We start from the raw sequence: 14,022 nt of genomic DNA, 5'->3' as shown, positions 1-14,022 counted from the left end.
AAGAAACTGTAAGTTACTAATAGTTGTGGCAGTTAGTGTGATATGGAATACTAATAGATGCAAAGCTGAAAAATCACTTTATGCTGCATTTACCTAATGAAACCAGCCAACTCCTGTTTAAAGATGTCTTCTCTGCTAGCATACATGTTCATCATATCATCAGCAAAATTACCACAACAAACTGAAGGGAGAAAGCTCCCAGAGGAGCAATATTTGGAAAAGCAGCTTGCATGCTGCCTGCAACACCACTGTAATCTGAAGTAGATGTTGTTTCACTAAACTTTGACTAAGTTGTCTGCCAAGACTCTACAACATGTGGCATGTAGTTCAACCTCAGGCTTTTTCATGTTAAAATATAAAACACAGCTTTCTCATAATCCAGCTACATAAAAAATAAAGGTGTCTAAAACCACAAAAGTTGAAAAAATTTAGCCTGAAGTACACTACCACACTTTAATCTGTATTCTTTTTTCCCTTGAAGGACTAGTCTTACCCACATACACTTCTCTTGGCATTTGACCAGAGCTGAACAGAGAGGATAATCAGTGTTGGTCTCCCAGTCAGCCATAACACTCCTGCAGCACTTTTCAAACACTCGTTTTTCCCATCAAAGCTGCTGAGGTGGTGGGACACACCTGAGCAAGCAGATGCTGACAATACTGAAGTTTGCACATGTAAGTCTTGCACTGAGTTTCATCCTGATCCACACTTGTCTCCTATCTGTCCGCTCTTTCTCTTGCTTTCTGTTTCTGTGGCCAGACTTAGATGAAATTTCTTCAGAACATGGATTACAGCCTACCTAAGCCTGCAAATTGTGTTGGCAAATTGAAGCACCTAATCTGAGCCTCCAGCACACCAAACTTTCTATAGGGTTAATATATGGAGATGAATGTGAGATCTGCACTACCAGTTAACAGTGCCAGCTCCTTTCTCTTGACTATTAAGTATAAGCTCTTAACAAAGGCATTTCAATTAAGTATTTAAAGTTACGTAAACTGAATCAGGCCCACGCCTTTTATTCACTAGCTCACTTGCTGTAGTGTTTTAATAGTGGGTTTATTTATTTATATAGGAAATTTCCACACTTACACTATGATTAGAATGCAGGAGTTGGAGACGGTATGTTACTTCACGTGCACATAATTTTCAAGTCTCTCTAAAAACCTCCAAGAGGCGAAACAGGAAGAATATATCTAAAATGAGTCTTCATTTTGTAATTGAAAGAGATATGTGCTATGAGGGGCATTCCTCTCTCATTTGGTTGTTTTCCAAGAACTAGTTTATTTATATTTTGTTCTAGAACGGATGTTTACTCATTAGTCATTAGGCTGGATTAAAAAAAAAATTGCTGCTGCTTATACATTGCTTATCCAATCTACAGATTGGAGCCTCCAAATTTTGAAAGCTCTCTGGCGACCCTTCTTAGCAGTGCCACCACAGTGACACTCTAAACCTCATGCTTCAGGTTGAATGTCCCTAACCTCTTCAGTTAGGGAGTTTATGTAAGACATTGACATGGCAGCTTTCGGAAGAGCATTGTTAATGTTCATCAAAGATGTGGTGTGCATGTGCAAACGCAGTTTACATGCTGTATCCCAATATCTGTAAACACAACATGCAGCTTCACTGTCTACTAGCAGAGGAGTGATCTTGGTGGCCTTAGGAAGAGATAGTTCCTTACCTGGGAGGTGCACTGACTTTTTGATTCTGTGTCCATGGCAAAAAGTTTTTCAATCACCTCAATCTTAAGATCTTCATCCACAGAACTGTAATAGTCTCCTGGGCTGCTGGGCTGCATGAAAATAACAATTTGTTGTAAGCAGGAGGACAACCACAGTACTGGGTTAGCATCACATCATTTATACCACGCTGTTATTCAGTAACAGATCTTTCTGATGAAAACTGAATGGCTGGACTGTATATTTAGTTTCCTCAAAACCCAAAACGGTCCACTTCTATCATAAGCTTTTCTCTGACACAAGATTGTCAGTACAAAACATCGGCACCCATTACGGGAACCTAGTTGTCATCTTATTTTAAATGTTTTTTAGCAACTTAGACCAAGAACAAGAAATGTACACCATTAAATACTTTCTTCAAGAAAGAGGATGTTTAGCAATACTTCCATGCTTTTCTTAAGAACAGATGCCCTCTCATAAGAGCAGCTCCAGCTCTTGAGGGCAGTGCCATGAAAGCATGTTCATTCCTTCAGTGGGAAACTCCAAGGAGCTGCTCTCAAAAGCCTGACTTGGCTAAGCTTCCTAGAAACTACAGCTTCTAGTTAACAAAAAAAAGAGGACAGGTCTGGAGCAATGCTCCCAGTCGCCACGCAGTTTTACACAGGCTTTTTATTTAAGGCTAACTCCATGAAAGCTGGTAGCATGTTCTTCTACTAGTTGTTACAGTAGTTATGCCACAGTAATTATGAAGGACAATGAGGACTGCAATGTGAAGCCAGGATATTGTTGCCATGTGATAGTTTTGCTATTGATTCTTAAGGCATGATGCAGTATAGGAAGGATACAGATGCATTGGGCCTAGCGAATAAGCAGTGAGACAGGACTGCTAACACAAAAATGTTGTCTACATATATTGATGCGACTTGCATACAAAACATAATACGCTTTTAATGCTTTCTAAGCTCTTCTTACCGTGGAACAGCTACTGTTGCTGCTTGCACTTGGAGTACTGCTGCCAGGTGCAATCTGAGGCATAGTAAAGGATGGTATTGTCAGTGTTTCACCTTGAGCAGGGTGGCTTTTCACTTCCACTGGCCATGCTTTGTTTGGTGTCAAAACAGCATTGGTGAAGGCAGGGGCTTCCTCAAACTTCTGTGTTCCTGGATGGAGTTTTAACAATATTAATGAATGATTTTAGCTGGTGCAGTGTTATGATATAACTGCAGCTATTCATTAAAAGTAAACACTGCTCCTAGTTGCCATGACAATAAGTTGGCATAGACTTAATGCATGTTTAGTCAGCAAGAAAGCCTGATTCTGCTCTCATTCACAGAAATTTTCCACTGGTGTGAGCATGTGGGCTCTTTTAGCCATTACTCCCCACATGTACACACAGCAAACAGACCTTGTCTATTAAGTTTCTAAATGTAGGCTCACATGTGGTTCTTTGTTGCACAAAAATAATTTATACAAATACTAACCAAAATCCAGGGAAATAATGGCATCACCAGGTGTTGGTGCCAGCTGAGCAAGTTCCTCTGGTTCTTCCTTTAGCTTAGTAAACAAGAAGTCACTCTTCTCTGTCGCAGGGATGCCACTGTCATAGGCAGTGCTCATTGTCAGCAGGTGAGGTTTGAAGAGTGATTCTGTTTGGTCCATGGAGAACACAACATCGTTCTTCTCAATTTCACTAACAAGAGAATAAATTTTAGGCATTTTGTACTGTAAAGATGAAAGATATGGGTAAAGCAGGCAACACAAACTCTCTGAAGCTGTGGCTATAGGAGCATTTTGGCCTCTCGGTTGTATGCCAGGCTCTCAACAGGCAAGGCACGGTTCCAGCGTTGCTGAGCACCACCATCTCGGATGACGCAGAGAGTGTGGTCAGGACTTCTGTGGGAATACTCAGGGCTTTGTTGCTCTGCTTTTTAAAGGGATGTAGTTGAGGCTGTAATGACCCAGACTATCACTCAAATAAGTATTTCTATTTTGGCCCCAACTAAGACCAAAAAAACTTGAGTTTTGTCAAATGAAGGCAAAACTTCTGACTGGTCCTGATTTTTGAGGCGGTAAACAGCTTCTCCTAGCAACATACAGTACAATTACTACTTAATTTTATCTCTTGGTCACAGCATTAGAAAAACAAAACACATTAGCAGTTGTGTTACTCAATAAAATCTTCAGTGCAGACCTTATACTCTGTTGCACGAGCACAGCAACAGCTCTGCAGAGGAGAGAGGCTGCGGTGTATTTCAACAGCGCGTATGGGAACAGGCATGCCACATTTTTCATCGATGTCTAACATCAGTAAACAAGACTGAACAAACATGACTAAACTGATTTCAGAACAACAACACTGAATAAATAGACCCTTGAAAAGTTCCTCCAAAGATTGCGTTTCTCTAGCACATGAGTGCACACGTGTTCTGGTGTGTGCCATGAACCCACCTCAGCACGTAGTTGACGCAGACGATGCACTGGGGCTGCAGGTTTCGGGTGTTGTAAATCACTGTTCCTTGGGTCTCCAGCCATACGTATCCCCCGTGCTTGGCAAGCATGCGGTACTGGCCCGTCACTACTTGACCTTTTGTACACACTGAGAAAAGGGGGCAGAGATACAAATAATGCAGCAGGACAGCAACACACAACATGTAGCACTTGTTTTGCATACACCCACTCCTGAGTTTTCATTATGCAGAACCGCACTAACGCATTTGTTATCGCAAACATGCTTAGCTTTGGGGAAATTCAGCTATTTTGAACATGAAAGGGGCTGCTCATCTGAGGCTTTTACTTCAGATTGAAAATTTGAGTTCTGGAGATGGTCTGAATCTTTAGATCAGAATGTGGAATGTTTAAAATGTAATACAGTATCCCAACTGCTCCCAAAATAATGCCTGCTAACTGCATGTTTCTTGAGTCCCTGTTGAAGAAGGGCCTCAATTTGGGCTCCCAAATTGATCTGTAGAGAAGTGAATTTATTAAGGAAACTATTTATAGTTTCCTTATTTAGGCAATTGATAAATACAAGAATCAGGTGATTTAAAAGGTATATTCACTAAGAATTTTTAAAAAATTAAGATTTTATGTTACCAGTATCACTATTAGAAAAGTATCAAAATTAAGACTAGTAAACAGGACTGCTTTGTCTAGGAAAAAAAAAAAAAGCTGAACTACTGTATTTCTCCCTCTGGTTGAACTGCGTTGTTCCTCTGCTGTAACTTGGAATTAGAAGCCTAGAAGGAACGAAGACCCATGTGACCAAATCAAATAATATTTATTTAACTCTGTTTTTTCAACTGTCCTGTGTTTCTCAAGCAATAAACTGACAACTTGGGTTTAAAGCTTCTAAATATTTGAAGGGTGAAATCTACAGCCATGCTACCCCCCAGTATTTTGCAATATTTACAGAGAATGAGTTTTCAGTGTGGAGCTTTGGACTTCTGAGATGTAAAGCTTTATGATGTCCTGTCTGTTGTAATTCAAAGTTGTCAGTTAAGGAAAATAATGTTGATCAATGGCAATAAAATTAGGGCTGGAGTAGACAAGCAGTACTCGCACTAATAAGAGCTTGTACTTGTAAGCAGACATAGTAACACTGAGTAGCAGCGGAAGTGGGAACTGGCTGAACTAAACCTTTGACCACACATTGGCAACCTTTCCTTTCAAACAGCTTTTACATGCAAAAGAAGTATGCCACCACACTAATGCCCTAGAAATAATGTAATTTGAGTGAGAAGGACTGGAAAATTGATCTCGTGGTCTTTTTCAGAAAAATTCCTTGTGAATGTGGCCATTAACAGAAGCTATTTATTGTCAGCCTCTCCTACACTGCCACCATACAAATGTACAAATCCAGGCCTGTGAAATACAACAACTGTTTTGCAGATAATTGTTGCTGTGTTTATCCTTCTATTTCTGAAGTTTGTTTGTTTTCTTCCTAGGAGTATTTAATTATCCATCATTTAATTTATTTAGACAAAGTAGAACATTACTTTTATTGATTAAATACTTCTGGTGGAACAAAATCAAAAGGCTTTCATTTCAAAGTGTTTTAGTGACTGGACTGTTCTGCTCTGCTTGTGAAACATAATTACACTGCTTCCTAATCATCAGCTCATCAATAAGAGTCACAGTGTAGGCGCCTGTTACATTACAAAGAAGCTTTTTACTGCTTTAATCTTTTTTATTATTATTATTCAAAGCATGTCATGTTCTGATATAATAAAGTACAGCAGAATCCCTCCATGGGGTAATCTCATAAATTACTAATACACTTGTAATTGCTGACTTTGTTAACAATGCTACATTCCGCCTTCAGAGTGAATTTCTCACTTCTCTCTCTCTTTATTTTTTAAAAATTTTTTCATAAAGTATACATTACCTGTATCTGTACAGAACTAGCTACATGTCAATGAAATAGGCTCCAATTATCTTTGTGTGGAGAGAGGGGGAAGACAGGGATGAATTTAATAGAACACAAGACCCATGATTTACTTGGAAGGTTTGTTGAACCTCTGGTATGTACTACCAAGTGGCAAGTCTCAGGTGGTGACACTCAGCTGGGGAAGCTAACCCACTGAAGTCAGCAGCAAAATTCCCACTGGCTTTGATGGCAACAAGACCAGCTCTTAGTGGAAACAATTATAGATTATTAATTGCTGGATCAGAAAATACAGTTCTACAGTCATTCTGTTGTGTAGATTTATGTAGTAAGACAGCAATTTGCATCTGGCTTGCGTAACATGGAAAATGGGGTATGTGAAACACTGCCAAGCACGTGCTAATCTTCCATGCAATAGTGACTAATTAAGACTTTCATACTCACTCTGCAACTGTACTTCCAGCCATGAACACAAGCACTAGTCTGGCTTGCTTGAACGTGAGGTTATTTCACATCAAGAAAGAAAACCCAACCCTGCAGTACAGTAAAGCTGCAATAAGCATGACTTATCACTAAATTAGAAGGAAGGAAATGGAAGAAGTTCTGCTTTGTGCAAGAGACTCATTGGAGGATTTTCTTTTCAAACTTTGGTCTCCACCCCCTATTTCCTCTGCATCTTTACAACACTAACTGGTGGGCACTGTCAGAATTGATGACGGCATAACTGCAAGAAGATATACTCTGTACGTAGCTTGTGTCTAATAAAAAATATTGTTTAATAAATGCAAGTGTGCTGAACATGAATTCTGAAGTGGATATTTCCATGTATAAAAGGCTGCAGCCAGGGGAAAATGAGTAAGTTCTGTATAGTTACATGCTTGGAAGAACAAGTGGGGTCTGTATAAGCTGTATACCTGCTTGGTACAGCATTACACAGCACCTCAATGGCACACATGATGGAATTCAGGCATTTCCTATTTGAAGGGTTTATGTGTGTTTTCTCAAATCACAGCTTGCTGTCTCTTTGTCTTTGATTGTTCTCCCACTTGCTAAGAAGCCTGATGGTCCGAGAAGACATGGGAACTATTTATCTTAGAAAAACTAAAGGAGTCATATTTGTTAGCAATTTAAACTGATGGTTCTGTTGTGGGCAACTACATTTATCACAGCAGAGACTTTGGTCCTGTGCTTCTAACAGTAAAAAGATAAATCACGCTGATCCTGTGCTACCATAAATCCTATGGAATCCTAAACATTTATAACCTGTGCAGAGCACAGTGCCTGGAGCACTTTTGTTGGTGTAACACCACTCCTCTAAGACTTTCTCTTGTCCGCATTCTGCTTCTTGATCAGACCTCATACCCTGCAGCAAGTTTGTAGGACATGTAGGCCCTTTTCCGTGGGCACAAATGGCATCTAGACACATACCCTGCACTACGTGAGGTTATTGAATTGCTGGAGTGAGGAGCAACACCCAGGTCAAATGCCTGGTCATAGTGGGCACTAGAAACTCTCCAGGAATCTTTACCTGGACAAGTAACTCAATATTCCCATTTCATTAATGAGACAGGGATGACCAACAAGGGCTCACTCACCCTCCCTTTCCTGTTACCGAAAGGATTGCCAACTCCCATTTTATTCCCTCCCCGGTGGTGTCCCATTCCTAGAAATCCAACTCAATGTTCCAAAAGTACCAGTGCAGCACACCCCTGATTTCAAAGGATGACTTTCAATAGCCCAGCATAGGATATGAACATTCTGTCTAAAAATACCAGTTACTCATTTTTAGTTGAAAAACCACTAAAATATTACCTAAGAAACAATTAAAAAAAAATACATTCCCAGATAACTCTTACTATGGGCTGATTTATTTTGTTTCTTTTAAGCAGCTTTGGAAACAGGATGATTCATAACACTGTTTTACAGCACACAACTTTCATCACTGCCAAGCCTTTTCTCAAGAAACAGTTCAACTTAAAACTGAATCTTTGCCATTGGAGCTAACCCCTTATGATCAGACAGCTATTCTTTGCAGTAACTCTGCTCTGGGAAGTACAGGAATACTTTCTGTAAGTTTACTTGGTGGACAATTCCCTACAGACATTACCTAAGTCATGGGCTTTTTCCTGAGGACAGAGACCTTCATCACAGCAATTACAAGGTGTGTGGGTTTTTGTTTTTATCTTGTAGGTTCCAGTCTAGCTGCTTTGTTTCTATAAAAAGAGCAGCTGCAGAGGTTTTGGTGATATGTTGCTGAGAGCTCTCCAATAAACTGGTTCAGGGGACATAACAGCCAAGGGTGGGAAATGTTATTTGTACATTAGTGCACCAACTTGTCTCCAGCCAAAGTACCAACTGTTAAGGACAGAGACTGAAGATTTAAATCCAGTTATTTTAAGATACCGGATGTGAAAGAGATGGAAATTTGAAGTGTGTGGCCTGCTGAAGAGAGGGATCTTGGATCTGATCTCTGCTCCCAGAATAATTCAGGTACTTAACTTAAGGAACTGACAGTTCCCATAGGCATAACAATGACAAGAAGCATCTGTTCCTGGTGGTAGATATTATTTGTATAATGAATATCCCTTTTAGAAAATCCCCGTGCAAATCTGCTTTGGATGGGGAAGATAGTTGTTATTTGGTAGCAAAAGAGACATTCGAAAAAACACTGCAATAAGCTCTTCCTATTTCTCTTGAACTCTGCCTGCTGAGCCCAACAGCAGATGAGGAGGATAATCAGAGAATAGCTTGGGTTGGACAAGTTCCAGCCCCCTGCCTTGGGCAGGGATACTTTCCACTAGACCTGGTTGCTCTGAGCGTCATCCAGCCTGGCCTTGAGCACTTCCAGAAATGGGGCAGCTGCAGCTTCACTGGGCAACCTGTTCTAGTGTCTCACCACCCTGATACTAAAGACTTTATTCCTAATACCTAATCTAAAGCTACCCTCTTGTCAATTTGAAGCCATTCCCCCTTCTCCTGTTACTACATGTTCTTGTAAATAGCCCCTCTCCATTTTTCCTGTAGGCTCCCTTCAGGTACTGGAAAGCCACAATTTGGTCACCCAAATGCCTTCTCTTTTCTAGGCTGCACAATCCCAATTCTCTTGGCCACCAGTAAAGGCTCTTCTCACCAGGCTAGAACTGAATAACCTATGTATTTTCAAATTTCCAAATTTTCAGCTGAACCTTGCACTACACCTTAGACAGACAGTGATTCTCCTCTCTAACATCCAAGTTTAGTTTTAATTATGGCAAAAAGCAGACCCTCTGGAAAGACCAGCAGCAGATTTCAGCTAGACAGGCACAGTAACCTGGTGTAAATGCTGGTCTTGGAGATTATCTGTACACAAAAGGCACTTGTATTTTCAACTACTTATTGAGGTACCCACGAATTATGCTTTACATGCAACCTACAAAGCAAAATAAGAATGTGACTTACGGTTCTGATGACTCTTGGTCATACTCTCCGAGTCTAAGGCATGGTAGAACTCATATGCTGAACGACCCAGCAGCTCCTCTGGATGGTATCCAATCAACTCTGTTATTCTTGGTTAAGAAAAAAAGCAAGTATTTAAAATTTAGGTCATTGTAACCTTATGCTTACATGTGCAGGGCAGCTATCATCTCGAGCCCTTGTTCAGAATAAATTGCCTTGTTCTACTACCAGAATAAAAATTCCTCAGGATGTCAGTGTGTGAACTGCAAATTTTCCTATGCCTATTGCACACTATCTCTAAGAGAAGGTATCAACTTTTGTTACTGACAAATTTCTCAAGCTGTCCACTACATGCAGAAACTCCCAATGACCACCATTCAAAATCAAATACCTGTGAGGGGGGTAGTGGTTGGCACCACCAGGTTTAGAAGTATCTGTACATTTCAAAAACATACACAAAAGGGTTAAATCACTACTTTGGCTACTGCATTTAACAAAATAAAAATGCCAGGTGAGAAATTATGGGCAGCTAAAAGAAAAAAAAAAATGCTCGTCTACTTAGTCTTTCTTCAATTATTTGAGAACTTTGGCATATGGATTAGGTTACTTGGGTGACTAATCCACAAACTAAGTAGGATTTTACACAAAGAAAGCTATGATCTCAAAAACTAGACTTTCTATCAGAGTCTGTCTGAGGCAAGGCAGGATTTCTTGAAAGTTCCTGAATCAATGAAAATAGGTCACCAAATTGTGCAGATGATTTTCTCTAATGAGGGGGTGGAAGAAAAATGTTCCATTTCAATTGGAAATACCATCAACTTTATAGGAAACACAGTTAGTTAAAAAAGTACATTAAAAAAATAATTCAAAAGCAAAGATTATCTTCCAGTTTACAACACAATGACACTTCTTGTGTACCTCTTTGAAGCTTCTGAATTTTAACCATAACCTGTAATACAGAGAATAGCAGTAGAAACACCACAAGCTGATTGTGAAGCTGTCATAAACCTTTAAAAGCTGGGAAGTTTGCAAGGAATGGTCACATCTTGCAGCACATCCCAGCTGTCAATGGCAGTGTCCATGTTCTCTCACAAAGGCTTTATCTGACATCACCACATTTGATTTGTGGTGTTGCTACTTTCCAGAGACATCCTCAGGTTTGTGTACTCCCTGGAAGGACAGCTTTGGCCCAGCCCTCCAGACACAAGCATGTCTTTACAAGACAGACATGTAAATACTGTAAAACAAACAGAGCAAGAGCATGGCATTCATCTCCTGATCCCCCTCCAGCAAGGGAGACACATAAGATGGGACTATTTTGTGTATGGCTTGAACGTCAAGGTATTGAGTCAGCTTTTCCCTCGCCTCCACAGAACTCTAAAGCTCATAGCCCCAGGACACCTTGCTTTTGTCACTTCAAAAACTATTCTGTGTCCTGATTTCCATGGAACAAACCTGAGTTTATAATGCTTTAGTTGAGCAAAAGCAGTAGCTTTTATTGGGTTCCCCTCAAAAACTTACTCTTCTGTTTATGTTTTCAGTTTTATTTACACTTACAATTAGACCAATAAAGGGGAAATGTTTGAATCCAGGTTTCAAAGTGTTGTTCTTTTTTACTCTCTTCACTGACAAGCTTCTGAGCTTTAAAACTGAATCCCACTCAAACATAACCTTTTTCCTGAAACCACAATTGTTTCTTCTTTCTTACTGAGAAGTACTTCTCATAATGAGTGGTCATCAAAGCTGAATCATCAGGAGAAAGCAACAAATACTGAAGGAGCCCTAAAAAAGTAAGGTTCACAAAATACAGTTGCTGCTTGCCTTTACACAGGCAGCTGGGACACACTGGCCAGGATCAGTGTAAATACATGGTCTTTAAAAACAGAAACTATGGCCTTTGGCCATATAATGGCACAGTATCATAAAGCCATTACAGCTAGCTGGGAGCTCATCACAAGGGGAAGGATTTTAAAATTCAGGAAGTTGAGGATTTACTCTTAATGCAGTCATTGAGAGCTGTGAGCCAAGTCGGGGTTGAGTAGGGAGAAGGAAAAGGAAATGAAGATAATGGGGAAAAAACCGAAGCAGCATGTACCCAGCAGCACCAGTGCAAATCCAAACCCACATTACAGCCTTCATGGATGTCAACAGTGGAACTGAGACAGCAAACAAAAAACATACATTACAGCAGACTGAAGGACTCTTCTCATGTAGGAATTGTAATCTCTATGCAAAATTTGTGTATTCCAATCCTGTAATTCCCCTTCTCAAACTGCTGTTCATAATGAGCACCCTCACTATAAAATTACTCTTCTTGTCATTCCATGGCACAGAATGACTTGTGGTGCAATCCTGCTGTGACAATGTCAAATCTAATTAGATCTAATGTAATCTTGGATGGAAGTTAGCAAACACTGCGTTGGTGGTATCTTTTTACTACAACCAACTATATATTACACAAAAAGATAAAAATAAGGTATCAAAGAATAACCCACAAAACCCACAACACTGGATTAAGTTCTAAACCCATGCCTGGTAAAAGTGAAATACTAATGAAGAGTAATTGTTTTAAAACATTTAAAAAAATAATAATAAATGCCTAGACAGCCTCTACGCCCTCACTGACTGATCTCGTGATCTGTTAATGCTATTCAGATTCATTACACTTCTCTTTGGAAACTCCTGGGATTGACATGATTTAAAAAAAGAAAAATGTAGGATGTTCCTTTTTCCCCACTCACAAAAACCCCCTAAAACTGGCTGTCAGTGTTTCCTAAATACATTTTAAAATACCACTGTTTTATAACTGTGTATAATTGTTATCTCTATTGGTTTTGGGTGCGTGAATTGGCACTTCACACCCTCCTTTTCTCCTGTGGTGCTGCTGACCCTGAAAAGCTCACAAAAAATCTCGTAGGCTGCAGGCTGTGCAGGACTGGAAATCAGATTAGCCAGTTTCATGCCACATTACGCACCAGGGTTGAGGAGGGCAGCTATCCCTGTATCTATCACACCCATCCTGTGACTCTCCCAGGATGTTCGTGGAAGAGGATTGAGCAGAGCCAAGAGCCCAACCAGCCCCTGGGCCAGGAGGCAGTGAGTGTTTCAGCACAGGTCCTTGCACTGACCTCACCTGAGCATCACTTCGAGGTTTGTCAGTGAGGTGCAGCCTCCAAACTCCGTGTGCTCCCCACAGGAGCCTCTTAGCAACACAAAATGCCAAGTGAACATGCAGAGTACTAAGTATAAAGGAAAAGGCATCCTATGGAGCTATGAGAAGGAGGAGTACATAGCTAAGAAAGTCAGGGAAATGTCTATGGCCCAAGGCACCAAAGGATCATATATGCAACTGAGATCAGGCACAAGATTTCTACTTTTGCTTAGACACCAGACAGAAAATTGCTCTTTGTGCAAACTGTGTAATGACAAAATTAGAAAATAAACTGTATGGTGGTTTTAGATGGCATTCCTGCCTTGGTAGGTTTTGTGTTTCCTTTGCATCTGTAGAATGCTAATTAGTAAGATAATAATAATTTTTTGTTGAAGACGACAGGGTGAGCTGCGAGGCTGTTTATTTTTCTGTTACCAACTCGTTTCTCAGAACACAAATACCTCTGGGGGAATCTTAATGTTGCCAGACTGGGACTTGAGTTTTCTGAGCTAGACTTGTCATCATGATGTACAGAGGTCAAAATCTCAGAAAACTTCGTGAAGAGGTGGGCAAAAGCCATCTGCCGTGGCAGATCTGTCCCAACTGCTACAATTCAAGTGCCTTTTGAGCACTATTTCAGTTTCCCTTAAATATACAATATATGTAAGTATCTTAATTTTTGGGACATGGAGTGAAGGCAAACTTTTGTGCTTAGGGTACACAATTAAGAAACAAGTGATCTGAATCCTATTTCAAGGTCCATACAACTTTGCCCTATTTTATCTCTTCAAGACATGGCAAAGCAAACAAAACTCACTGATTTGAGGCTGCATTTCCTACAAGATGAGCTAGTTCAAGTATTTTTGTTTTTCTTAATATTGTGCTTTTCTGTCCCTTAATAGGAGCACAAAGCTTTTTATTGTATACAATTTCTTGAGTGTGGTAAAATAGTTTGTTAAGAACCATCAGGACTGAGAAGTCAGGCTCTGTGAAAGACTGCTCTAATGTTTACTGCTCATAGAAAATAGCTGGGTGTATATTCGTCAGGCTGTGTGCTGACTGTGTTTGTGAGGGTGAGGATCTCTTAATAAAGTCTTTCTGTATTCAAACTGCTACCAAGTTATTGAAATTAAACTGGTCTTGAGGGGAAACAAACAAAACAAAGTTATACTTAAAGCAGAAAGAATTTTAAAAAAAAGACACTATGCCTGGGGTAAAGCACTCTGTCAGCCTGCTAGAGCAGGCAGTGGCACAGTCTTGCCAGCTAACCACATTTCCTCTCACAAATATTCATGGCTGCTTCTACTCTAACCCAGGCCAATTAAAAAAAACCAAACAACAAAATCCAAAAAACAACAAAATGCAAAATCCTA

At 40.1% G+C, this 14,022-nt stretch overlaps 1 protein-coding gene and 1 long non-coding RNA gene across 6 annotated transcripts in view; one reads left to right on the top strand and one right to left on the bottom strand.

Moving 5' to 3' along the window:
- Positions 1-14,022, bottom strand: part of EPAS1 (endothelial PAS domain protein 1) — a 111,786-nt gene that overhangs the window by 5,593 nt on the left and 92,171 nt on the right. For all 5 annotated transcript variants that reach the window (XM_085055008.1, XM_085055010.1, XM_085055009.1 and 2 more), the window contains 5 exons: positions 9,502-9,608; positions 4,128-4,275; positions 3,161-3,369; positions 2,652-2,839; positions 1,682-1,792 (listed from right to left, as the gene is read on the bottom strand). In XM_085055008.1, coding sequence (XP_084911134.1) covers positions 1,682-1,792; positions 2,652-2,839; positions 3,161-3,369; positions 4,128-4,275; positions 9,502-9,608 — 763 coding nt within the window. The remainder of the gene's footprint in view (positions 1-1,681; positions 1,793-2,651; positions 2,840-3,160; positions 3,370-4,127; positions 4,276-9,501; positions 9,609-14,022) is intronic.
- Positions 1-14,022, top strand: part of LOC146439318 (uncharacterized) — a 59,983-nt gene that overhangs the window by 43,264 nt on the left and 2,697 nt on the right. The gene's annotated exons all lie outside the window — the stretch shown is intronic.

Source organism: Lichenostomus cassidix, chromosome 3 (assembly GCF_008360975.1).
Source record: "Lichenostomus cassidix isolate B80296 chromosome 3, HeHo_3.0, whole genome shotgun sequence".
NCBI lineage: Eukaryota > Metazoa > Chordata > Aves > Passeriformes > Meliphagidae > Lichenostomus > Lichenostomus cassidix.
The sequence above is the reverse complement of the archived record's forward strand: the minus strand, read 5'-3'. Positions and strand labels throughout refer to the sequence as shown.